This window comes from Globicephala melas, chromosome 14 (genome assembly GCF_963455315.2).
Source record: "Globicephala melas chromosome 14, mGloMel1.2, whole genome shotgun sequence".
NCBI lineage: Eukaryota > Metazoa > Chordata > Mammalia > Artiodactyla > Delphinidae > Globicephala > Globicephala melas.
In genome coordinates, this window is record NC_083327.1 from 86,262,278 (window position 1) to 86,289,364 (window position 27,087).

The following is a 27,087-nucleotide window of genomic DNA, read 5'->3' on the forward strand; positions in this document are numbered from 1 at the left end:
CCTTTGCCTCCAGAAGTTCATGCATATAGAGCTCACCCGAGGGCCCACCTGGCTGTAACTAGCTACTCCCATCTTGAACGTACACATTGTGAGAACAGACACATCTCAGGTGCTGCTGTCTCATCTTAGTCCTCGTGCATTATGACAAAGGCAAAAGTGACAAAGAATAACCTTAAACTTGTCTGAGAAACCCCTTCAGCCCTGGCCAAGTCAAGCCACTCAATTGCAGGGGTTTCACCTGTGTTGATTCTTCAAAGATTTCCTTCTTCATTTTCTTATGAGGCTAATAGGTCAGTGGAGAAACTAGACAAGGCACTGAGCAAGGTCTGCTCGAAAGGGTACAAAGGTGCACAGCCCGATGGGTCCTGCTTGTTTGCAGGTGTTGTGGGTGAATGTGTCCCCAAAAGATATGTCTGCATTCGAATCCCCTGTGAATGTGAACTTATTTGAAAATAGGGTCTCTGCAGATATAGTCAAGTTAGAATGAGTTTGTTAGGGTGGACCTTAGTCCATACGACTGTGTCCTTCTAAGAGAAAGAGGAGGGAGATTTGGATGCAGAGACACACACACACACACAGAGTAGCCATGTGAAAACACAGATGGATTGGAACAATGTGTCTATAAACCGAGGGTTGCCAGAAGCCACAAGAGACGGAGAAGGATCCTCCCCTGGGGCCTTCAGTGCGAGGCTGACACTTGGTCCCAGATGTCTGGCTTCCAGAAATGTGAGAGAAGCCATTTCTGTTGTTTCAAGATGCCCCGTTTGTGGCAATTTGCTATGGCAGCCCTAGGAAGACACAAAAAGCCTTGGAGACTCACCGGAATGGAAATAAAATTAGGATTTCCTCTGATGAGAAATTCACTGTTTAAAAAAAAACTTTATGCTATTAGAATCAATCCCACTTGCTTGTTAGCTAATAATAATTATACAACATGAAGAAGCAGGCTTTATTCCTAAGTGTCACCTTTCATAGTGATTCAATTTAATAGGTTAATTTTTTTAAAAATTATTATTTATTTTTGGCTGCATTGGGTCTTCGTTGCTGCGCACGAGCTTTCTCTAGTTGCAGCGAGCAGCGGCTACTCTTCGTTGCGGTGCGCGGGCTTCTCATTGTGGTGGCTTCTCTTGTTGCGGAGCAACAGGCTCAGCGGCCGTGGCTCACGGGCCCAGCCGCTCGGCAGCATGTGGGATCCTCGCGGACCGGGACACGAACCCGTGTCCCCTGCATCAGCAGGCGGGCTCTCTCTCAACCACTGCGCTACCAGGGAAGCCCCCAAGGTTATTTTTTAAAGATAGGATTATTTTGAAAATATGGTTGTTCTTAGGATTAAATAATATTTTTAAGTACTTAACATAACGCCTGGCACATAGTAAGTTCTAATTTGTTAAGTAAAAGAAACAGGGCAATATCAACCTGATTAAGACAGTGTTGGGCGTCACAGTTTAGCCCACACAGCTAAAAGCATTTTAAAAAAGGACAGAGACTGGGGAGAAATAATGTTAAAAGGTAGTTTTAATAAAGCACAGAAAGTCCACTTCACAGACCACTTTAGGTATCCTCACTTTACAGGTGAAATGCCATTCAGCAGGTAAGGACCATGCGTGCAGCAGCCCACCTGAGCCTGGAACTCGCATCATCTCCGAGACAAGCCCTGTCACCGGCATCACTACCCAAGGATGCAGCCCGCCCCTGGGGCCACGTCAGCCCCAGCGCTCTAAGGCCTGATGCTGCCTTCCGACAGAAGGAAAGGAAAGCAGATACAGACTGACCTACAGCATTTCTGGTCTGCAGGGAGGAGTACCCACTGACTGGGGGTGCTGGCTGGCACTCGGTCATGCACCCAGATTTCCTCTGGCGAGAAGAGAGAAGCCTGCAGCACCCCGCCCCCCCACCCCGCCCCCCCCACAGAGCATCTCACCCTCAGAGGACACGCCCATGCCCACCCATGCCAGGTCACCGAGGGGGACGCTGGTGGGTGACCACGGAACAGGAGCCGGCAGCCCTGAGGTCGGAAGTGGAGACGCCCTCCTGTGCATCCCCTGCGAGGCGGCCCGGGCTCCTGCTCGAGGGATGGTCCTAACGGCCCCTCAGGAGTATTCAGAGCGAGAAGACAGCTCACTGAGAGGGACACAGGAGAGAGTTCTCCTGAATCGGTACCATCTGCCCAGATTTGTCTTCCAAGGCTGTCACAGAGATTGATAAAGGAGAGAAAAAGAAAACCATAAGCTTTACTGCAGTCACAAAGCAGCCAAGAGGCGGGGAACTTTCCTCCCTTTCAACGTACCCAATGTTCATCCCATCTTTACATGTACCATGAAAATCAACTCCCAGACACGGAGTGCAAAGCAAAACAAACAGAACAGGCTTAGGTAAAGGAGGTTGTAAACAGGAGATTTCACTTCAGAGTTGCTTTTTAAAAAGCAGTGGTTTGTCAATTCCTCTTGCTTTTCAAAATAAAGACTATTTACAAAATGTGGGCATCAGTGATTGGTCTTGTTGAGTGCGGGGTAAAAGAGGACGCCGTCCTTGCAGATCTCCAGCCCCAGGCTCGCCGCCGGCCTCGCTTCCGGCCCTCGGGGCGCCGGCTCCCCGGGTTCCATGCAGTTTTGCAGCTGCAGGTCCTTGGAGAAGCACACCTCAATCTGCGCAAGGAGCTGCACCTCCTCGTCGCCCTGCAATGAGGAACAAAAGACGTCTTAGAATTCAGGTTGGATCATCATGACGGTTCTATGATCAGCGAGTTTTAGAACTTGAAGAAAAACAAAAGCGGTGGCTCTGGACCCAGGATCCATGTTCCAGGAGCAGGCCTAGCTCCAGCAGGGAAGTGGGGCTGGGGCCCAAGGCAGCACCTGGGGTCACCATCCAGCCACTCCCCTGCGCCAGGCTGGCGGCATGAGGGAAGGGACCCCACTTTCATCTTAGAAATTTACACATCAGTAACGGTGCGTGCAGACACAGCCAGACGCACCGCATCTGCATCACTGTCCCAGGAGAAGACACAGCTTTTTGTTGATAAGTAGGTAAACAGCACCCTATCGTTAAATGAATTTAAGACTTTATCAGCTCACAAAAGAAAGTACAATCCATCTATGAGTTGGACAGGTAACTACAACTGAAACGTCTAAGACTAACAATGCGAACACTGAGAAATGTTTACCTGCAAAATATACCCACGCTGCCTCGCCCCTACTGCACCACCCCTCCAGGACAGGAGCCTTGTTACGGGGAAGCTGCCAGGAAACAAGCCCCATCCTAGCACGGTGTCAACAGACAGTTTATTATTTCAAAGTGCACACACACACACACGCGCGCGCGCGCACACATGCGCCCATGCACACACACACGCGCGCGCGCGCGCCCATGCACACACACATGCGCGCGCGTATGCCCACACACACACACACACACATGCGCACGCACATGCGCCCATGCACACACACACACACACACACATGCGCACACGTGCGCCCACGCACACACAGCACAAGCCCGTTTGCACACCCACACATATACCACTCTGTCCCGGGAACTTCACGGTGAGGACAAAGCTCTCAGAAGAACTGAACTGTCTTCTTGATGGGGACAGAAAGGATGACAGAACAGCACACGTCTGACCTGTTTTGGAAGACACTGGACTTTGGGCACGACTCCGTACACACTGACAAGGGCATCTTTAATATCTGAAATCTGAAATTAGATAAAGTGCATTAGAAATGAAACTTCAACAGAGAAAATGAACAGTTCCATTTTACTCAGAACGAGTGACACTGGTTTCTACTCTCACGAACGCAAACAACCGACAACAGCGTCATCCCCCTGAGCTCCCCTGGCTCACAGATAGAACTGGAAGATGCTGGTGAATGAACTGCCCCACCCCCCCATCCCCGAAGGAGACGAGGCTGCCCCCCTGGACTCCCCGCTCCAGACCGGAATCCACACAAGCCGCTCTACAAGGGTCTCTGTTCTCCTTGCTGTCCTGATCCAGGGCCTAGAGGCCGCGTGCTTTTAAAAGCACAAACTCTCCTGCTAGGAGATCAGAGGTCAGGACCCTGCCTGTGCCGTGCATCACGCTACTTCAGACACCAAACCTCATGTCTCCAGTACAGAGGAGCTCAGAAAACATGTGCTGTCACTGTTGCTTTTGCTAGAATCGAAATCAGTTCTCTGAATGTCAAGTTCTGAGCAAGGATGTAAAAAATTCCCTTTATGTACTTAAACGGGAGTCCAGATGAAACCAAGGGGCCGGCAAGCACACTGCCTCACGGCCTCCTGGCAGGATGGACAAAGGGCAGCTGACACTCCTGAAGGGCACTGTTCCCTCTGGTCCCTACTCTCCAGGGAGGGACGAAAACAGCAGATACAAAGAGCAAGACTCAAGTGCAGACTTAGCTCCACCGACTGTCACGAGACCAGAACGATGGTTCAGCATCCAGCCATGGCACCGAACTCAGAATTGCGAAAATCAGTGACTTTCAGGCTTTTATATATCTTGTATCGGGCTTTTTTACAGCCACACCTTCAGGCTTTTTTATATCTGCAAAGGGCCACAGAGCAGAGGCTTCACGCCTGCGGTCTGGCGGCCACCGATGCCAGGGGTGGCCTGGCTGAGCACAAACACAGCTGTGCTCACAGAGCGTCACCCTGGGTGGAAACAATGACCTTCTGTAGAGGCCACCAGCCAACAGGCTCTGCCATGCTTAAACTTCTAGTTTTCTCACGCAACAAAGCATAGTTATATCATAAAAACAAATTTTTACTTTCTTCCTCAAACTATTATAAAACGGTGGTTTCCAACTACATATTCTACCTGCGTCTTCAGAACCCAGAACACACTTCTCACCATGAAATCATCAATCTGCTTCAAAATCATGTTTAAGTAGCCTTTAGTTTACACTCAAAACACAGAGGAAAACAAGCTTTAAATAAAACCTATTTAGAAACATAATAGGTCAGAGGGTCTGGTTTGGGTCGCTTTAAAACCTGAGTGTAGCTCACAGGCTGATGGGACACTTGAACGTGGCCAGGTGTCCCCAGTTAGCGGATACACATTTGATTAAGCTGAAAGCAAGACTTACCTGGTAGTAAGTAGACGGTGTTATCCCCAATTTTTGGAGCGTGCTAAAATTTAAAGTAAAAAAAAAAAATAACTATAATGAAGGTCCATTTTCCTTTCTTGTTCTTACCATATTTCACAGTAAAAATGAAGACACTTAAAGGAAAGTGTGTACTTTCTATTACCTGGGGCAACAAATCTGTTGACAAGGGCAGCACATAAATGGTGCTCAGGCCACCTGGACCTCCCCTTACCCTGGGCAGACGCGTGTCTGATCTGGGCCCCCCTTCCAGCACCGGAACCTCTCGGCAGCGGTCCGGATGGCTGCGACCAACTGGAGCTGCTATCACATAACCACGCATCTGCCACGCCTGTCCTAAATGATACTTAGCAATTGATTTGGGATTTTAGCCTTATCCTAACAACCTTGCATTTGGTCAGATCTTTAAAATAGGTTCAATCCCCCCTACAGCCTGGAATCACTTCCTAAAGCACGTGGTTTTAACCAGCTCTAGTGAATGCTAATCATAGTATGATATGGTTAACTTACTAAATGATAGAGTACGGTGTAAAAATATTCTCAGATTAAGTAATTCCAAAAATGCTCTGTATCCCCCATCACGGCTCTGGATCATCCCACCTGTGACCACGTGGAGAAGATGCAGGGACCCCAGGCACTGACGTCATCAGACAGGGGTCTGCCTGAGGGAAACAGGACTCCAGCCGGGCCCTGCCTCCGTCAGTCATGGTTTCTGGCAAAAGCATTAACAAGACAGTTTCTCTAGAGACTGCACATCGGTGACCTATGGATTTTTGCTGTGTGGTCCTAGAACAAGCGGGAAGAGGTCCTTGAAGACACACACCCACTGCCCATCCTTGTGCTGTCACTGTAGGATAAATGCCAGATTTCAAACACTTTATGCTCCCCAAATGCAAAACTTCTCAATGATTTTTAAGTATTTATTACAAGTTGCAGTGATATTTTGGATGTATTGGGTTAAACGAAATACACTATAAAACCAATGTTTCTTTTTGCTCTTTTTAATTGGGCTACTAGAAAATTTAAAACCACGTATGTGGCTTGAGTTCTATTTCTTTGGGGTAACACTGCTCTAGAACCCTCCTGGGTTAAGGCATCCAGGAAATACGGCAAAGAGAGAGAGAAATACTGGGGGAAACCTGGTATCTAGACCAGGATAGAGTACAATTTTTCCTACTGAGTTGATTAGTTTGGCGTTAATCCCCTGGTCCATATCTGTGGGTAATCTGAGAGCTTCGGTTCAAGATATTTCACATTTTTCCAGGTTTGCTACCTCTATATTATAAATTGAATTTAAAACTGCTACTTTATGATAATGTGACAGGCTTACGTTTGAGAAAAATACAATCTGTAGTAATGGTTTATAATTAGAGAAAAATAGAAGGGATGTTTAAGTTTTGACTCAATTTTAATTTTATGAGTACTAAGAGTTTAGGTTTTCCTTGGACGAACTGGGAAAGAATAGGATTTCTCTGTGGTTGTTCTATATAGTTTTTTTTTTTTTTTTTTTTTTTTGCGGAACGCAGGCCTCCCACTGTTGTGGCCTCTCCCGCTGCGGAGCACAGGCTCCGGACGCGCAGGCTCAGCGGCCATGGCTCACGGGCCCAGCCGCTCCGCGGCATGTGGGACCTTCCCAGACCGGGGCACGAACCCGTGTCCCCTGCATCGGCAGGCGGACTCTCAACAACTGCGCCACCAGGGAAGCCCTCTACATAGTTTTTAACAGACATTGTATTCCCAGGAGTGCCTTTCCGTGGGCCCCTGTGAACACACTCCAGTGATTCCAGAATTCAGCAGCTTTGCACCCGTGTGTATAAAGGTAAAGCCACCGGCATTCAAAAAGCGTTAAGCAGGAGGTCCTTAATAAATAGCTGCTGGATGAAGGGACGAATTATTCAGATATTTGACTTTAAAACTGTCAGCATGTTGGTTTATTCCCCTTTTCCTGTTTGATTCAATAAAACCTGGGCTGCAAAAAGGAATGAAACTAGGTCATTTGTAGAGACATGGATGGACCTAGAGAGTGTCATACAGAGTGAAGTCAGTCAGAAAGAGAAAAGCAAATGTCGTGTAATAACGCATATATATGTGGAATCTAGAAAAATGGTACAGGTGATCTTAGCTGCAAAGCAGAAATAGAGACAGAGACGTAGAGAACAAATGTATGGACACCAAGGGGAAAGGGGTGGGGTGGGAGGAAGTGGGAGACTGGGATTGACACATATACACTACTGATACTCTGTATAAAACAGAAACTGATGGGAACACGCCGTATAGCACAGGGAACTCACCCGATGCACTGTGGTGACCTAAATGGGAGGGAAGTCCCAAAGGGAGGGGATACCTGCATGTGTAGGGCTGATTCATTTTGCCGTGCAGTGGGACTCACGCTGCTCATGAATTGGGACCGTGAGGCCCGTAGTGGGAAACAGAGAGCACCTTCCTTCCCTCAGGGGCTGGCGGGTGGGAAGCACCCGTGGCTCTCGTGCGCTGGGCGCTGCCCGACATGCCCTGGGCTGCCTCTCCCCGGGACCTCTGCAGTGGGGAAGTGTGTTCACAGGGCCTGCTCTCCTGCTTCCAGCACGAAGCCCCTGCAGGACACCCAGGACGTGTAAGAGGCTGCCATTTCCATCACATCCTGAGCGCAGGCACTCAGCCCTGCAGATCCAGAGCTGGAGGCGACCTCGGGCTCCGCGGGCAGCCCCGAGCACCTCACAGCAGCGAGCAGACCCAAGGAGGGAGGAGCTACACGACTGCACGACTGGCCCCCATCAGGAACTGGGGCGCTGAGCGCCTGACTTCGGGTGTGCCTTGTGGTTCCCCGTCTCCCCAAGGGCGCTCCCCTCCCGCCTCGGCCTGAGATCCTTCCCATCCAGATCCCAGCCGTCACTCCGCTCTGATCACAGTGAGCGGGGCGGGGTGTGGGACGGGGACACGTCCCGTGGAGCCCCCAACGCTGGGACGTCGGGGCAGGTGCAAGGAACCGATGGGGGTGTCCTTGTCTCAAGGAGACGCAAAGGTTCTCCACAGGACTTGGGCACGCTCTGCTCGGCCCAAGTGAGCTGTGTCACCTCCCCACCATGGCTTTTACACTAGTTCCCGGTTTGTTCTGAGCGCCGAGATGAAGGAGAGGAAGAAATGCTGCCTATATGGCGGGCCGGCCTGCCCCAGCTCCCCGGGTCGAGCCTGGCTCTCAGCAGGGCCCTCGCTGGGTTTCCGAGTCCCCAGAGCTCACCCGGGGCCTGATCGTCGCTAGGGGTTCAAGGACCTCACCCCGAACCCCCTCCTGCTTGTCGCGGGGCACCAGAGCAAAGACCTAAGGATTCCGGGCGTGCGGGTCTTGATAATGCAACACGCTTCTATCAGGATCCACAGCTAAGAGGCGTGCCCCCGTCGGTCTTGCCCGCCTCAGGTTCAAGTACGTCTGATGAGCCCCCAGAGGCTCTCAGGCTGCTCTGAGTGGTCGGGGCCCGCAGGCATCTGGAAAGGCTCAGGGGAGGAGTGGCTGTTTCTCAGGGACGACCCCACTGGACGCTTCCCCGGGTCCCCGGCAGCGGAGGCAGAGATGCTGCTCCGGGATTGGGGTGACTTGGGAGAGTGGGGCGAGGAAGGCGAGGCTACAGGACCAAGTCACCCACCTGTTCAGGGCAAGCTCCTTAGACAGATCCAGGCTTTTGCCGAAGTATTTCTTCTGGGAATTGAGGGCTTCCAGCTGGGCGGCACAGGTCCCGTGCTTCTCCCACTCATGCTTCCTGGAAGGATGTTTTTAAAAAAATCTCTGGTTAAAAAGTAATGAAACTATCTCCCAGTAAACCGTCTGCACGGGCTCCTCTCTGTGCAGGGCATTCCCGGGCAGGCACGCTGCTGCTTTCACAAAGCGGGAAGGGTAAAGTTCCTCACCTCAACACGGGCAGCTACTCAAAGCCCCCCACCCCCGCTCGGGACCGAGACCCCTGAACGCAGCACAAGCTCCACGAGCACTCATCACTGCTCTCCAGGCGTTCCTCTGCTCAGCTGCTCCAGTTCGCTTCGACAATTAACAACAAACCCAAGCTGAGAAAAAAGAGAACACCATGGTTCAGGCACCCACAGAATCACACGGCACTGGGCGTCCTCCCGGAAAGCCACGGCTTGCCTGCCAGGGGATTTCACAGGAGCGGCTAAACAGCCACTGGCACAGAAAAGGCAGGTTCACTGATCACCAGCACTGCCTGGGGCCAGTTCCGCACCTGCTTACGGCGCAGACGTCCGTCTACACAGACACCTGTTCTGAAGCAACAGCCCAGCCCAGTGTCTGCAAACAAGCAGCTGCCTGTATTCAAGAAAAGCACTGCTATTGATCGTAACTCCTCACATCTTATCAACGATTAAAGTGCTACAAAATGTCTTCCCAGTCTTCATTTGATTCTCACAACTCTGCAAAGTGAAAACATTATTGCTGGTTTAGAAACGGGGAAACCGAGGCTCAGAGGGGCTGGCTAGGAACCTGGCTTACCTGCCACCCGGCCAGGTAGCCCCTGACCTGCACCCGACCCCAGGCTCAGGGCCCTTCCCACTGCCTTGCGCTGCCATCCAATCAATTGCTGAACGTAATTTATACCCACTTTAGAATGACTGACAATTTGTCAATTCAGATGGTAACCATGGTTAGCAGGGAAAAACAAAACGGGCATCAGCTTTCCTCAGCTTTATCAGTGATTAATTCATGAAGAGTTCACAAAAAAAGTTCATGCAAGCATTCAAAAGGCACCCACATGCAGTCTCCCAGAAATACAATGTAAGTGTGCGCTAATTCTTTGACAACATCACCCAGAGTGCCAATTCTAAGTGACTGCAATGGCTGTAAGTTACAAGTCTCTCAGACCTAAGAAAGCCATGAGGAAAAATAGAAGTAGATAAGTAATTAACTTCCTTCATCTGGAATAGCTTCCAGGGTGATGTATTTGATCACTTTCTAAATTCTATGAAGTAGAAAAAGGAGACTCTTTCCAGCTAACTGAACATGTAACTGAATTATGGGTGCCTCACTTTCTGTAGGACAGGGGCAGCAATTCTAGAACGCCCTGCAGGGGCTGTTGGAGAAGTGAGGGGTTGAAGCCCACAGAGCACGTCACACACGCCCAAACATTCCTAGCCTGCAGTAACAGTCAAGATGTCCACTGCTGTTATTCTTGGAGCAAGTTGTTTTTAAATTTTATTTATTTATTTTTGGCTGCGTTGGGTCTTCGCTGCTGTGCGCGGGCTTCTCATTGCAGTGGCTTCTCTTGCTGTGGAGCACGGGCTCTAGGCACACGGGCTTCAGTAGTTGTGGCTCACGGGCTCAGCAGTTGTGGCTCGTGGGCTCTAGAGCACAGGCTCAGTAGTTGTGGCACATGGGCTTAGTTGCTCCGCGGCATGTGGGATCTTCCCAGACCAGGGACAGAACGTGTGTCCCCTGCATTGGCAGACGGATTCTTAACCACTGCACCACCAGGGAAGTCCTTAGAGCAAGTTTTTTTAAATTAATTAATTTTAGTTTATTTATTTTTGGCTGTGTTGGGTCTTTGTTGCTGCGCGTGGGCTTTCTCTAGTTGTGGCGAGCGGGGGCTACTCTTTGCTGCGGTGCGCAGGCTTCTCACTGCGGTGGCTTCTCCTGTTGCAGAGCACGGGCTCTAGGCACACGGGCTTAGTAGTTGTGGCCCACAAGCTCAGTAGTTGTGGCTCGTGGGCTCTAGAGTGGAGGCTCAGTAGTTGTGGCTCATGGGCTTAGGTGCTCCACGGCATGTGGGATCTTCCCGCACCACGGCTCGAACCCGTGTCCCCTGCATTAGCAGGCAGATTCTTAACCACTGCGCCACCAGGGAAGTCTCCCTGGAGCAAGTTTAACTCAACAGACGTTAGAGATAAGAGGATGCTAAAGTCCTGATATTACTATCGTTCAAAACATCGAATCACACATCTTTTGGAATCGGACATTCTCCATTTAACACGAAATTGTCTGTCACCAATCAGACGCGACTATGGTGTGGCCCTCTCACCCCCAGCAAGCACTTGAGTGATGTCACGTCACCCTCCGCCACGGCCTGGCCTGGCCTGTCTCGGGGATGAGAGGCAACGATTCCTGCTGAGGCCCAGGGACACCATCCACAGTGAGGCTGCATCGCCAACCAGGAATGACCAAACTCTCGCTCTTTTTCTTACAAGAATCAAAAAACCAACAAAAATCCTCCTTTGCAGAGGGTCGTGCACATAGTATTTTTCAGGATGGCTGATAGTGTTAATAGATTTAATCTTAGGGAATTACCTTGAGCACCAAGAGATACCAAGACCCTCTCCTTCGCATATGAGTCTTAATTGAGATTGAAGAGAGCAGTTTTCGGACGTGAGCCTGCCCCTTAAGGACAGGAGAGGCCGGGGTGCCTCCATGGACGCTTTATCACCTGCACGCCAAGGCGACCTGGGCCACAGCTACCCAAGTGCAATAACCAGGGAGCCGATAATGGCAGGGCCACGGGGGCCGAGTCCACATCCAAAGGCATAAATATTCACCCGAGTGCAATATTACCTTTTCCATTTAGAACAACAGTTTTTAAGTGTGTAATTTATCCTGAAAAGGTAAATCATTTTGCCTTTATTAGAACACAAAGTTGAATGTGTATTCTGCCCACACCATTGGATCAAATCTTGAAGGACTCAGCTCACGGGAGGCCATCTTTGTGTACGTTTAGTGATGGATTTTTAAGTCACTTGACAAAAATCTGATTGACTCTATCACGGAACATCCTAACAACTGGAAATATTCTCTTTTGCTCACTTAGTCACCAAAGACTCTGCTCTGAAGTATACTGTGAAGTGCTATCTGAAATTTTTTCTATTGTTTTTCACATTCAACTCATCAAGGCCATAATCTACTTTGAAACCGCTTTCTAGAACACAGGCCGCACAGAGCCAGCAGTGGAGACCTGGACCACTCGTCTCCCGAACTTTCAGGGGGGCTTCTCTCTTCCCGTGCAGGGGGCACGGCAGCCTCCAGACCCAGACCCGCGCGTCCTAAAACACCTCTCCCTGCCACGCACCCTCGAGTGAACTCAAACCGAACACCAGTGAACCAGGGGGCCAGACGTCACTGTCACTCCATTTTGTTTCAAAAAGCTTTTCTCCAAATTTAACTCTTCCTGAAGCGTCTACACAAAAATATTTCAAAGTTAAATTAATCACTTGGGACAAAATCTGACTCGTTGTCACGTGAATTATAAATTGCCGCCCTGCAGTGAGGGAGAAAATGAAGAATTATCTTGGTTAACGCAATGTAAATACAACTTTATCTTCTCCAAAAGCAACCATTTAAAAAGGTCTGTTGAATTAAACAGAGCACGTTTCTCCTCGGCTCAGCTCCCACTGAACTGAGGACACTGGGACACACAGGGCTCAGCCTCCGCGAAGACCTCACCTTCTCTCTGCCCTGAGTCACAAGAGAGAGGTCATTGTCTTGTGAGGACGTCTTCTTTTTTCTCATCAATTTCAGGACAACAGCACCATTGCTCTGAGGAACACTCTCTCCTGTCTGATTTGGAGCGATGGCATCTTAGATATGCAAGTATTTGGCTTAATTAAGCCTCAGTAGAGGAAGTTTTTAAAACGAAGTCATGAACGATCTAACAGATTAAAAAGCAAGTTTACAAAGTAAATTCTACCTGCCCTCATTTTTTTATCCGTTGAAGACCAGCTCCACAAATGGCACAGCAGATGCAAGGCCACTCCCGCTTCTGAGCCTTGGGAGACAGGTTCTACGTTACCTGTGCTCCCGTAGTTGCATCCGGAACAGCCCCGAAGCTCTCACCAGTGCCTCAGGCTCGTGACGGCCCCCAGAACTCAGACTCACCACAAATGGAGGCTGCGGTTAGGAGACGAATGCAGCAGATCGGGCCAGTACATCCTCATGTCTGACAAGAGGTCCTGTGCAGAGTGACAGCAATGAGAATAAATCAAGGTAGGACCTAACAACTCAAAACCTAGAAGGCAAACCTGAGAAGCTAATACATAAACAGAACTGAGCTCTGCGGATTAATAACAGGTGAGTCCAGTGATTCTGGGCTTATTTGGCATGAAGTGTTTCTTAAGACACATCTAAACGTGAAATCTGGGTAAGCATGAAAGTGTATTTGAAAATACAAGCTCTGACAGGTGAATGGATAAACAAATTGTGTCCATCCAGATAATGGAATATTATTCAGCACTAAAAAAATTAGCTATCAAGCCATGAAAACACATGGAGGAACCTTAGTACGTATCACTGAGGTAGAGAAGCCAACCTGAAAAGGCTACCTGCCGTATGATTCCAACTACATGACGTTCTAGAAAAGGCAAAACAATGGCGACAGTGAAAGTCAGGGGTTGCCAGGGGTTGAGGCTGGGGAGGGATGAACAGGCTGAGCACAGGGGATTTTTAGGGCAGTGAAACTACTGTGTGTGATATCATAATGGTGGATACATGTCATTACACATTTGTCCAAACCCATAAAAACCACACAACACGAAGAGCGAACCTAACATAAACTATAAACTTTAGTCGGTAATAAAGTATTAACACGGGCTCATCACTTGTAACACGTGTACCTCACTAACGCAGACATTTGGACTGGGGAACGCTGTACAGGGTAGGGGCATGGGGGGAAGTGTATGGGAACTCTGTCCTGTCCACTTAAATTTTCCGTTTTAGGTTTCTAAAACTGCTCTAAAAAAATAGTGTCTACTAATGAAATCGAACACAAAATACAAGTTCTCGCTCTCCCTAGAGAAGAGCTTGTCTGGGCTGGGCAGTCTTAGCCATACACTGGTCAGTCACCCTAAACTGAACAGCGTTCAAGTTTACTTTCCAATTCCCACACACCCACAAGGCCAGAAAAGTTTCCATTAAAAAAAGGTGTGTAACCAGGCCCAGGATGACCTCACCTTCTCAGTCCTGCCACCACTCCCGCCATGATGGGTCCTTCCCATCAACCCAGCAGCTATGAACCGATTTCACACACTGCCCCCGACCCCGCACGGCCGGACATCTCCCCGGATGCTGCCCTCCCCGACTGTCTCCATTCCCACCTACCCTCCGCCTGCCCCCATAGCCCTCGGGGGAGCAGGGCGACGATATAATTTATTGCCCAAACTAGGCTGCTTTTGTTTGGGACAGATGCTAGATTGGACGCTCTGCTACAAAGCAAGTAAAGCGGCACTGTTCTGAACGAAGGGCTGCTGCCTGTCACCTCCTGGCCTGGGCCCGCAAGCCCTCCATCCAAAGGGCCCCCCGCCTTCCCTTCAGGAACCCTGGCTACACTCCTTCGCGAAGCTCCCCTCTGGCTGCTTCTCTGCGTGGCCCTCGTCCCTCCTGCTCTAAACGCCGGGGCTACTGGAGGCTGGTCCCTGCCAGCTCCACACTACCCCATCCGCACTCACGCGTACGCCTTACTGACTGCGCTGATGCAGAAGTTCATCTCCAGCTCAGACCTCTCTCCTGACACACTGACCCTACCTGGATGCTTCCAGGGCACTTCAAACTCAGTGTGTCCACAGCTGACCCTCAATCCCATGCGCCAAGGCGCGGTCCCCTGGGCCGGGGAAGGAGGCTGACACCCCCCTAGTTAGACAAGCCCCCACCCGGAGTCGGTTCTGCCTGTGCTTCCTCCCCCTCCATCCCCACAGCCTCCGTCTATTCCAGGCTCCTGGCCTCTGGCAGGGACCCTGCAGAGCCTCCTCACTTAACAGGCAGGCAGCCGGGGCAACCACAGAAAAGCCACACTGGCTTCCTTCACTCTCCAGCTTGAATGCTTCCAACGACTTCCCTCTGGGTCTTCACGCAGACAAACGACCCTTAACCAGTACACAGGCTCTGTAGGACCTGGCCCTCAACACTGCCCCGGCCCACGGCTCACCCCCCAGCCACACTGGCTTCCCCCCAGTTTCTCAAAAGCTCCGCCCTACCCCGGGGCCTTTGCACATGCTCCTGCCCCAGCCTTCCTCTCCCATCTCCTGGTTAAGTCGGATTCCAGCCCTCTATCACCTCCTCAGGGGAGCCTGGCCCAGGTCCACCGTCCTAAGCTCTAAGTGCTCTCCCCCCAGGCACTCCGCTTGTCACTCTGTGATGTGTGTGCTGGCTCCCGGCTGCAGGCAAGGTGGCCAGAAACCTCGTCCTGCTCTGCTCCCCGTGTCCCCAGCCCCTGGCCCGGTGCCCGATACACTGCAGGCACGCAGAACATTGTTACGAGTAAATTAACCTGGATGCCGCTGCAGGATCACAAGACTCTAACCAGGAACATTAGCGGGAGTCGAAGTCAGTCCGGGAAGAGAAAAGTATGTCTGAGGAAAGAGACCTCACCAGGCTTTGGGGCTCCGGCCTCTCAGGCCTCCAGGCTCACAGCACTGAAGGTCCTCATGAGAAGGAAAGAGGAGGAAACAATTCCATTTGGACTAGAACCTGTGATGGGTTTGGAACTCATTACCTTGTCCTCCTGGGGGCCACACAGTCCTGGAAAGGGTCCGTAATTCTACCCCATGTTTTCAGGGAGGCCTCAGTAGCCGCACAGGCCCTGCCCTGTGAATCCAGGTATAGTTCCCTCGACAGCTGACTAGTCACACAAGGGGCTGTCAGCACCCTGTGCAGAGGCGAACACACGCGTGTGCACGTGTGCGCGTGTGGGTGTGTGCGCACGTGCAGAAGGAGCGTCTGCTACCAACTCTCCCAGTGCCAGGAGTCCCTCTGTACCACGAGCCTTTGTCCTAGAAAGGCCCACCGCTCCCTCGCTGCTCACGGGGCCCACTGAGAAACCCATCCTGCCCGCAGCCAGCAAGGACAGCCTGGGGGCCACGGTGCCTCTGCAAGCCAGGGCCGCGCACACACGCCTGAGCACAAGCCGAGCGGCCGGGAGTCCCGGAGCAGGGATGACGGGCCGCGGGCTGGGGCCAGGGTCACCTCACACAGTCACTGCGGCGCTTCGGGCCCAGGGCAGAGGAGGATTTAACTAAATGCAAATCGTATTTAACTTGTGGGACTATTTCAGATATCAGTAAATGCTGGTGAATACATCTTAAAGCATGACTTCGAGGGCACACTTAGAGGAGGAATGGATCTATTGGGAGATTGGGATTGACACGTACATGCTGCTCTATTTAAAACAGGTAACCGTAGCACACGGAACTCTGCTCAATATTACGTAACAACCTAAATGTGAAAAGAATTTGAAGAAGAGTAGACCCATGTGTATGTATAACCGAATCACTTTGCTGTACACCTGAAACTAACACAACATAGTTCATCAACTATACTCCAATATAAAATAGAAAGTAAAAAAAAGTTAATACCTTGATCTCTTCTGGATTAAAATGCCAGGATCGGTTACATCCTTCACTTTTATCAGGCCTTGAAATTACAATTGAACAAATAAAGAGAAATTAGTCTTGGATGGGCTGGTTCCAAACGGCATGAGAAAACACCTGCGTTAAGGTCTGTAGAGAACGAAAGGGAGGTGACTCCTAACTGGGAATTCCTTCTGCCACGTGAGTCATGCTCGGGCACAAGCAGTCACTATTGGAGTTTCTTTCAAAGTGGAAAGTCGTTCAAAACACCCAGGCACAATGCAAACCGGCCGACTTCCTAGCAGAGGAAGCACAGTAAACAAGCCGGTAGGGGGCGCCCCGGAGCCGGCCCGGCGGGGATTTCTGGCCGGGCTCTGAGTCTGCAAATGTCCACTCATCAGCCACAGTGTGAGAAGAGCATGAGTTCCCGTCTCCTTAAAGGCGACGAGGATTAATGGGACAACACATGTATCGTGCTCAGAAGTGCCTGGTATGTTTCTTTCAGCACCGAGCACTGTGTACCCTCCCGACCTGCGCATGTGACGCTGTCCTCATGTGTCTAATTCTGGACGTGTTAACTCTCAGCCTCCACCTGCAGCTGACATCATGAGGGACCAAACCTGCTTTCTCCAGGGTCGGCAGGCCAGCCCAGCACCCGAGACCAGCCCAGCTCCCACAGCGCTGGGTGCCGTCCCCCAGCTCAAGGACAGCCGAGGACGTGAGCAAAATCCCAGAAACCCAAAGATGGGATGAGGCCAGGTCCTCAGGCCCCAGTTTAATTTGCTTCCTGCTGACCCCTGTCCCTGAGGGACGAGCAGCCCAGCACAAGCCAGGATGTCCCTCCTCTCGGGGAGAAGGGGGACCAGGCCAATCCCTTTGGGCAAATTAGCACACGTAGTTTAACGTCACAAGTATACGCACATCCAACAAAAAAATAAACTAAACAAAATGCAGGCAAAACCAGAAAAATAAATTTGGGTGTCTGTGAAGTACGTATACTATACATACACATCATATATATATATGTAATAGACACACATTTATTTATTTATTTTTTGTTATGCATTTACTTATTGGCCCCAAAAGAAAATAAGAAAATTAAGATTCAGTGATCTAAAATGTACCGAGAATCCTCAAATGCATATTTAAACTAGACTGTTACTGTTCTATCAAAACAGAACTCAAGTACGACAGAAGTAGGGTTATGTTAGAAAGACTAGAGATGTTCTTCAATAAGGATCTGGTCTATTGAGTAAACTCCTAACAGAAATCACAAGTATACACATCAGGATCAGACTCAAGCTAGATCTCCAGGTCAGCCAGCTTCTGAGGCCGCTGAAGTTTTAAACGCATGAAGTACTTGCCATAATCCGTGGATGGTCCAGTAATCTGGGGGGTCTTTGCAGTGGTCCTTAACTTCCTATGGAGAAAAGACAGAGAAGACAACTGGTTTGTTGTTTGTTAAATACACTTAACAACCTTCCTTTCTTCTGACAAATATCACTGAGATCCAATACACGACTAACACGAAATAAGTTCCGTGGTAATTTGCCATAAGCAGTATTCATGAGAATACCACGGCGGGGGGGCGGGCGGCTGGATATTTCATTGGAAATGAGTGAACCAACGATTTGGAAAACAGAATTTAACAGCTACTTTTGTTCTTTTTATGTGCTTGAAAATTAAGTCAATCTGATAGATACACTCATACTTACCCATGAATAATTTTCTTGTCATACAATCAAAAATGAGAACAAGAGGCTGACGGTATCCTGCTAAACTCAAGTTTGTTCAGGCACCAGGCCCAAATACAACAGTGGAACAATAAGTATTGAAAATTTGGAGCCAAGAAAAATGCCAAGGTGAGAATAGGAGCATATCCTTAACATTAAAGATAAACTCTAGAGATAAAAATCTCAGTGTAACACGTTTTAGGGCCCTCCAAATTGTTTAGCTAAAATGGGGTTTTTCCAAAACAATAATCACCTCAGCTATCAGGCAGTGGGTCAGAAGCCAGGCCCAGTAGCCCCGCAGTGAATAAGCAAATGAATAGTGCATGCCGGGCCTGGTGAGGAGTGCTGAGGCGTCCTGCCGATGCGCAAGGCCCTCCTGTTTGAATCACCTTTTGATGTAGCGAGGCTGCTGCTTTTTACAGCTGGTCTGGAAATGAGGGCAGGCCTGGTTTAGGTCCCTGAAATGTCTGATGTGAGACTACAGAACAAGGGGGCAGAGGGCGGGAGAACAAAGTGTGGGATCAGAGCGAGAGGTCGTGGACTTCATCTCATCCCCAAGGAAACCACACGCAAAGCAGGCAGGCCCTTTCCCACAGTGCGAGGCTGGGGACGGGCAGACAGGCCCCAGCGGGGATCTTCCACCTCAGCTCTACACCCAGCATCTCAGATGAGCCTCTACGGGGGGAACTGAGGTCAAGGTGCCGCTTCCTTTCCCGCGTCAGCAAGCATTCGTGAGGGGCCGTGCTGAGCACTGAGGACAGACCTGTCCCTGCACCTGTGACGCGTACATCGCTCACAGGGGCAGGAGCCCAGAGACGGCCCTGTCCCCAGGATGACACTTGACTGGGATAGCAGGACCCTTGTCATGGCCGCCCTGGATCGAAATGAATCCCCTAAGAATGATATTTTGCTAGTAATTGATTTTTTTCATCTCATTTCTGAAGCCTCAAGGCAGGAATGCACTTCCATGTATATTTAGTCAGCACACAGGAACACCCACAAGTTTCGTCCCAGGCCCTGAAGGCAAATCTCCCAGTGTTACCCAGGGTAGGAGCTCCACACACAGGTCCTTCCTGAAGGAACCCACGGCTCCCATGCGTCCTCACTACATAGGAGTGAGAGCCAGATTCCCAACAAAACTGAAAACAGCTTACAGGCAACTCCATTCTGCCCACCGCCAACTGTCCTCCCTACCCTGGAGCAAAGAACCAGCACCAGAGGGAGAAAGACACAGGAAGTTGTAAAGTTTGGGAAACTAAAACCAGAGCAGTCTAATACAGTAAGAGATCCCCTGTCAGAAATGAGTTTCCAGGGGCAGCGTGGTGGCTGCCAGGGGCGGGGCTGGGGAAACGGGGAGAGAAAACCTCCAGTTATAAGGTGAAAAAGCCTGGGGATCTAACGAACAGCATGGTGATCACAGCGAATAATGCTGTTTCACGCACTTGAATGCTACAGAGAGAGCAGACCTCAATGTTCTCACCACAAGAAAGATGCGGCGGCCGTGAGGGGTGGGTGGTAGCTAACGCTAAGGCGGTGAGGCTTTGCCATTTACACGTCTCCGCCTCCCAGCACTTAAGAAAAGGCCTCAAAATTGAGAATTTTCAAGTCAAAATTTCAGAAACACTGTCAAAAAAATTAGGGCCAGCTGAGCAATATGATGAAACGACTTTAGAGTCGTGGCACCAAGACCAGGATCGGCGTGACAACTGCCCCCAAGATGGACGGGGGGTGGACACGGCCCGCAGGCAGCAGGAGGGGCGCCAGCTGGCTGCTCTCGGGACAGAGGCTCTGCAACACGCTCTACAAGGACAAGGGCACCAGGCGAGGCAGGGCCAGACGGAGGCCACCCTGAAGGAGGGAAGGCTCCACCTGTGCCGAGCGGAGCAAAGGAGGCCGGCAAGGCTCCGGCGGAGACATTTTAACGAGACTTGCGATAGTGGACGGAGGGGACAGGTCAAGGCCTGTCCCCGGAGGGCATGCTGAAGTCCTAACCCCAGGGCCTTCTGAAGGTGACTTTATCTGGAACAGGGTCTCTGCAGGTGTCATCAAGTTAAGAGGAGGTCAGACTGGATGAGGGTGGGCCCTCAGTGTAACCCCTGGGGTTCCTATAAGAAACAGACACACGGGGGCTTCCCTGGTGGCGCAGTGGTTGAGAATCTGCCTGCCAATGCAGGGGACACAGGTTCGGGCCCTGGTCTGGGAAGATCCCACATGCCATGGAGCTACTAGGCCCGTGAGCCACAACTACTGAGCCTGTGCGTCTGGAGCCCGTGCTCCACAACAAGAGAGGCCGCGATAGTGAGAGGCCCGCGCACCGCGATGAAGAGTGGCCCCCGCTTGCCACAATTAGAGAAAGCCCTCGCACAGAAACGAGGAGCCAACACAGCCATAAATTAATTAATTAATTAATTTAAAAAAAAGGCATGGAAAAATAAAAAAAGAAACAGACATACGGATGGAGACCACGGTGTGGAGGCAGGGCAGAGGCTGTGCCTACAAGCCAAGGAGCGCCGGCACCGCCACAAGCCAGGCAGAGGCCTGGAGCACTTCTCCCTCGAAACTTCCAGAAGGGGCCTCTGCCGCACCTTGGTTTCAGACTTCTGACCCCCAGAACTGGGAGGATACATTCGTGATGCCTGAGCCAGCCCCCGCCATCTGTGGGCCTGTGTCACCACCCCCAGAACCTCGTGCAAGGCCCCCCCCGAGGGATGGTCTCCGGCCGGGAAGGCGCCGCCTCGTGAGGCAGGACAGGCCGGGAGGTTCGGTCAGCAAGAGGCGCTCGGCGAGAAAACCTGCTGGGCAACCTCCTCTTCACCGGGGGCGGGGGCAGGGGGTCACTGGTCAGAGGGGCCGGTCGAGGCAGAACTCACCTTGCACACTGTCGCAGGCCAGTGGTGAACCATAATTAGTTTATGCCACTCATGGCTGTCACTGTTAAAAGACAAGGGACGTATTTTTCAGGAGCTTTTTAAAAAGTTACAGAAAGGTCAATTCATCCATCCATTCACTCCAGCGTTCATTCGGGGAACACGGGGCGCCCGCCACAGGCCCGGCACTGCAGCTGTGCACGTGGCCCTGACACGGCTGGCGGACCGGTTCCCTACCGTCCCGCAGCGCACCTGCCACCTGCCAGCGAGGGGGACGACGGCTGTGCCGACTGAGGACGCGCGGGACGCACGGCGCCGAGGGCCAAGGGCTGTGACTAAGGAGGACGGCAGGCCTGCCAGGTGGGGAGAGGGTGAAGATTCTGGATGAGGCAGCTGGGGGGGCCCCCGCTGAAGGGGAGCAGAGAGCGGCAGGGAGGGAATGAACCAGAAGGCGCCCTTCCCCTCAGGTGTTCACGCGGTGCAGACACAGACCCCTTACCCCTCGGCAGCATTTGTGAGACCCAGAAGCCTGAAAACAGAATGGTTTTCGTAGCTCACGGCCACAGAACAGCACTAGGGTGGCACGCGAGGCTGCTGTCACCACCCCACCCGCCGGGAAGCTTTACTCGTTCTCTGCAGGATGGGTGACGTCTGATCCTAGGGGCTCCTTCCCACGTCCCCGTGAAACCCACCCGTCCCTCCCTGAGACTCCATGAGGGGTCGTGGAGTAGCATTCACACGGGGACCCTCCCTCCCACCAGGTGTGCAAGGCTTAGCACACACAGAGACAGAGGCAGAAAGGCCGGCTTGTGAAAAAACTCGCTGTACAGACGGAAAACAGCAGCAGCAACAGGGGATACAACTCGAGCAGACACGTAATTCAGGATTAATGCATTTTTAGAAGCAAAGACTCAACAGCAAAACAGTATTAAGTTGTTACACATTAGTTTTGTAAATAGTTGAGTACTGCTGAATAAGTAGAGAATTCACGATATTTCGAAACTTTTTTCAGTCTGAACTAATGAGCAAGTGCTCAGTACAAGAGAAAAGAGAACTGCAGCATGAGCATTAGAGCTGGGAGAAGCATTAGAAGAGGGTTTTTTTGTTTTTTTGTTTTTCTGGGTACGAAAACCTTATTTCACATAGGTGGAAACTGAGGCCGGAAGGTCAGGCAGAGGCCGGGAAAACTAGACCAGCAGGATGCAGTTTTCAATAAAACTACCAAGACTCACAACGTCTGTCACACAATAACCACCTACGACCCAGAGAGAAACATCCTCCCAAGGCAGCGGAGATGCTGACTGTGCTGTAAAGAGAAAGGCCCACTAAGCAGAGAAAGAGGACCTGGGAAAACACCCGCTGACCCGTGAGGCCCTCAGGGTCTGAATCACCCGCACGTTCTCGCCAATTGTATCTGTGGCATGAATCGCGAGAATCAGCTGGAGGTGACCACATACTACATGTACCACAGCCTAACGTCTTCGCTGACATGTACTGATTACTATCGGGCAGGCATGGTTCTAAGCACATTCTGTACTTTAACTGATGTCTCCTGGCACCAAGGCTAGGAGGCAGGTGCTGTTACTCTCTCGGCTTTAGGATGAACGACCTTGATGGAGAGCTCCAAGGTCCTACAGCTGGATATGAGCCAGCAGTTCATACCCAACCCGTGCACCGCACTACGTCTCCGATGATACACTCTTAACTTGACAGCAAAACTTGACAGCAACAATTAGTTAATTAATGGAGCTCTTTTTCAGAAAATACACTTCCTGGGAAAACTGAAATTTAATGGTACTTTTTAAAGTGATAAAACAGCAACGGCGGTTCACTAAAAAAGAAAAACAATGTACACTCCCAACAACAGTGCAAGAGGGTTCCCTTTTCTCCACACAGCCACTATGGAGAACAGTATGAACTGCCCTTAAAAAACTAAAAGTAGAACTACCATATGATCCAGCAATCCCACTACTGGGCATATACCCTGAGAAAACCATTAATTCAAAAAGACACACACACCCTGATGTTCACTGCAGCATTATTTACAATAGCCAGGACATGGAAGCAACCTAAATGTCCATCAACAAACAAATGGATAAAGAAGATGTGGTACATATATACAATGGAATATTACTCAGCCATAAAAAGGAACGCAGTTGGGTCATTTGTAGAGATGTGGATGGATCTAGAGACTCATACAGAGTGAAGTAAGTCAGAAAGAGAAAAACAAATACTGTATATTAATGCATATATGTGGAATCTAGAAAAATGGTACAGATGAAGCTGTTTGCAAAGGAGAAATAGAGACACAGATGCAAAGAACAAACGTATGGACACCAAGGGGGGAAAGAAGAGGGTGGGATGAATTGGGGGACTGGCATTAACATATATACACTACTATGTATAAAACAGATAACTAATGAGAACCTGCTGTATAGCACAGGGAACTCTACTCAATGTTCTGCGCTGACCTAGATGGGTGGGATGGGGGGTGGGGTGGGATGGGGGGTGGGGTGGGAGGGAGGTCCAAGAGGGAGGGGATGTGTGTATACATACAGCTGATTCACTTCTTCGTAGTACAGCAGAAACCAACGCAACGTTGTAAAGCAGCTATACGCCAATTTTTTAAAAAAAGAAAACTGACCTTTTCCCAGGCCTGCGAAGTAAGTATGAAATCCTTCTGTTAACTGAAGCATTACCCAAATAAAACAGAAGAAAATTAAAATCTGGTTCTCAAATCTCGGTCTCCACTACATTAGTAAAATGAGACTCCTCTCCCAGACAGCCTGTTTACCGCTTACACTGTCAGCTGCAACAGAAAGGATGGAAAGAGGGAACGAGAGGGAGCGGAGGAAGGGCGAGAGAAAGAAACCTGGAAAGAGGAACCACGACCACCTCACCAGGATACCGGACCCTGGACGGAAAGCGTGCGCGCCAGGCCTCCGGGAGACGCTCGGTGGCTCCGGGCACCCGTGTCCCCCTGCAGGCCCTCCCGCCCCCCCGCGCCCCTCCGCAGCTCACCTCCTCCAGAGCCCGCGCGCGCCGCCCAGGCAGCACAGCGCCAGGCACAGGGCGCCCAGGCGGGCCGCGGGCTTCATCGGCCGAACCCGGCGGAGGACCCCGCAGGGGTACCAAGGCGCGGCCTTCCGAGGGCGCGAGGCCTTGTCCAGCGCCAGGCCCTGCGCTTCCCTAAAAAGGGGCAGATTTCCTTAAGCCGACCGTGCACCGGGCCGGCGGCCACCGAACAGCGCGGCCAACCCCAGCCCACGGCCGAGGACGCGGCGGGCCCCCGAGAGGCGCCGGAACCCCGCCCGCCGACCACCGGGAGCCCCAGGGGCCCCGCCACCTCACCGGGACCTCCAGGCGCACAGCAGTCCCAGCCCGCGCGCACCGCGACCCTCGCCGAGACCCTCGCCCGGACCCCGCGGCCCAAGCCGAGCCCTGCTTGTTTCCGCCCCGGGCGCCTGACGTCACGCCCCCAGCCCGGGCCCAGCCCACAGCCTCGGACTCGCCCAGGGCGCCCCAACGCCACGCCCCTGTGCGACGGACGCGCGCCCGGCTGGCGAACACGCCACGTGAGGCCCCGACGCCACGCCCCATCTGGAGGACACGCCCCTTGTGGTGGACGCGCCCCTTGTGGAGGACGCGCCCCCATCGAGAGGACAAGCCCCCGGCCCAGGTCGGTCCTTCTGCTCCTTCGCCTCTTTGACGCGGCTTCCCCTTCGGTCTAGTTCCCGACCGCCTTTGGCCCGGACCCGTGAAGTCGACTTTAAAGCCACCTTCTCTGATGTCCTCGGTGCCGCGGCCCCTCCTCCCGGCGTTGAGCTGCCCGGGAGCCGGTGCGGTCAGGGCCAAGTGGCCAGCCCGTCAAGGAGTGGGACAGTGTGTGGAGACAGCGGCTTGGGGCCGCAGAAAAGTGCGGGGAGGAGGCTGCTCCCTTGGGGCCATGCTGTCTTCAAGGAGGTGCGACCCTCGGGACCCAGCAGGCAGAGAGGCGCGTGTGCCATGTCCTCCCCACCACAGGGGTGTTAGGGGCAGCCGTCGATCCCCGGGCAATCATGTCTGACCAGCTCCAAGACTGCAGAGGGCCCCCCTACCGTGACCCCACGCGATTCCCTTGGTCTCTGCTCCATTCACATGGGCCCCACTGTGTGCAGCACTTCACAGGCTTAGAGCTGCAGGACCGTCGGGGCTGAGCCTGCCCCCAGGAGCAACGGGCAACGGCAAATCAAGCCTGTGCCGGCTCCCTCCTCCAAACACACAGGGAATGTCCTGGGTCTAAGAGCCAGGGAAGTGCAGATCCGTCAAAGCGATGCTCAGTTCCATGGGCGGGGTAGAGCAGGCGGTAGTGGACTCCACCCCACAAACGCTGGCCTTGTCATTCCTCAGCCACTGTCTCTGCTAAGATGCTCCCCTCACACCATCCCCATCCCCACATGCTACCCTAGTTAATGCCCATTCATATTTACCTTGTGAGTAAAATATGCCTTCCTCAGGTTCCTCTGCCATCCGGGACTGTCCAAGTGCACGGACAACGTGCCCTCTGCCTTGTTACTCACCCACATAGTACACACCACTGTTTGAAATGAAATATGTGTGTGATTATTCCATTCACTTCTGTCTTTCCCTGTAGACTGCAAGTCAACACTCATATCTAGTTTACTCACCACCGAGTCCCCACTGCCTGGCACGATGGATGGCAAGTAGTAGGTGCTCAGTAAAATAGCGCCTGTGGAAGGAGTGCATGAGCTCCTCCGTGGTCTTATGCAGCGTTGTGCCTTTCTTGCCTTCCCCATTTCTCCAACTGCTTGCCTCTTTCAGGCTCCTTTAACCACTTCCTCTAAACAACCTAGGCACACCCCACAATTCTGTCCTCTTCCCTCTCTTTTCTTTCAGGCTAAAAATATCCATTTCTTAAAACAAAATCACCTCCCATAAACCTAGTTCTCCCTTGAACCATTGTCCATCTGTGTAAATCACTCCTCCATGGGGAGGGCTTTCCTAACCACAGCCAAATAAAAACAGAACCTGACTTAGAAAAGATTTTATTCTCGAGGATACTGCAGGGCGAGGGGACTCTAGCGACAGCAGAAAGCTCTGACTTGAAGGTCTGCGAGCTTCTCAAGGGTTAGGCGAAAAGGGCTTTCTTTACAGAGAGGGGTAAACACAGCTAGAAAGAACCGGGGGTGGGAGATGGGCTGGGAGGGTGGCTTCCTAGGAGAGGACGTCAGGAGGGGCTCCTGCTGGCCTGCGTGTGCTCAGGAGGGGCTCCTGCTGGCTCTGGGTGAGGCTGGGCCAAAGGTCTAGGCCTGGAGGAAGGAGAGAAGCTGAACGGAAGGTTGGTTACTGAGCGTCATGTTCCGAATGACCACTGGGGACTGAAGTGCGTTGAGGAATGGGAATTCGGAGGGTCCGTGTCTGGCCTTGTCCCAGGTAAACAGGGGCATCTTGCAGTCGTATCTGAGTCCTTGCAGTGAGCTGTTTTCTGGAACACAAAGGGCAGAGGGACTTTTTAACCTTCGCTGTGGTTCAGGATCACAGGCTCAAGTAACATTCAGCATCGTCACCACTGGCTACTTCCCACTGCATCACCTTGTTTATTTTCAGCAAGGCTCTCTTCATCGCCTTTGAGTTTCCTGTTATCTCTGTGTTCATCCTCTCCACCCCTTCCTCACCCCAACCCCTAGGGTGCATTGACAGTGAAGCTGATGAGGGTTCAGCTCAGGCCCCTCACTGGCATGGGCCTCCAAGGCCCTGTCCCTCATTTTCTATTCATGGGTTTTTGTTCCGGTTCTCAGTGAGGGACCTCCAACTTGTACAAGTTTTCAACCCCCAAACCTGGATCTGGACCTGGGATGTCATCTTGTTCAATACTGTCCACCTAGCTAGATCCTAAACAGAGCAGGGGGAGAGTCCAATAAACGTACAAGAAAGAAGGTATAGCACAGGGAACTGTATTCAGTATCCTATGATAAAGCATAATGGGAAAGAATATAAAAAAAGAATGTATGTATATGTATGGCTGAGTCACTGCTGTACAGCAGAAATTGACGCAACCTTGTCAATCAA

General features: G+C 51.5%; 1 protein-coding gene across 4 annotated transcripts; it reads right to left on the reverse strand.

Annotated features, from left to right (window-relative positions):
* Positions 1-1,497: 1,497 nt before the first annotated feature.
* RNASET2 (ribonuclease T2) lies at positions 1,498-24,508 on the reverse strand. 4 transcript variants are annotated; one of them, XM_060283279.1, is made up of 11 exons: positions 24,370-24,508; positions 24,040-24,207; positions 21,022-21,082; positions 17,783-17,838; positions 16,425-16,482; positions 12,958-13,031; positions 8,735-8,848; positions 5,079-5,121; positions 3,619-3,690; positions 2,472-2,675; positions 1,498-2,186 (listed from the first exon to the last, which is right to left on the reverse strand). In XM_060283279.1, the coding sequence occupies exons 2-10, from the start codon at positions 24,114-24,116 to the stop codon at positions 2,484-2,486; spliced, it is 747 nt and encodes a 248-aa protein (XP_060139262.1). In that variant the 5' UTR covers positions 24,117-24,207; positions 24,370-24,508; the 3' UTR covers positions 1,498-2,186; positions 2,472-2,483. The 4 variants fall into 4 exon arrangements, with proteins under 4 accessions (XP_060139262.1, XP_030708815.1, XP_060139264.1 ...); XM_030852955.2 differs by having other exon boundaries at positions 1,498-2,675; XM_060283281.2 differs by lacking the exons at positions 24,040-24,207; positions 24,370-24,508 and adding an exon at positions 21,271-23,492 and having other exon boundaries at positions 1,498-2,675.
* Positions 24,509-27,087: the final 2,579 nt, after the last annotated feature.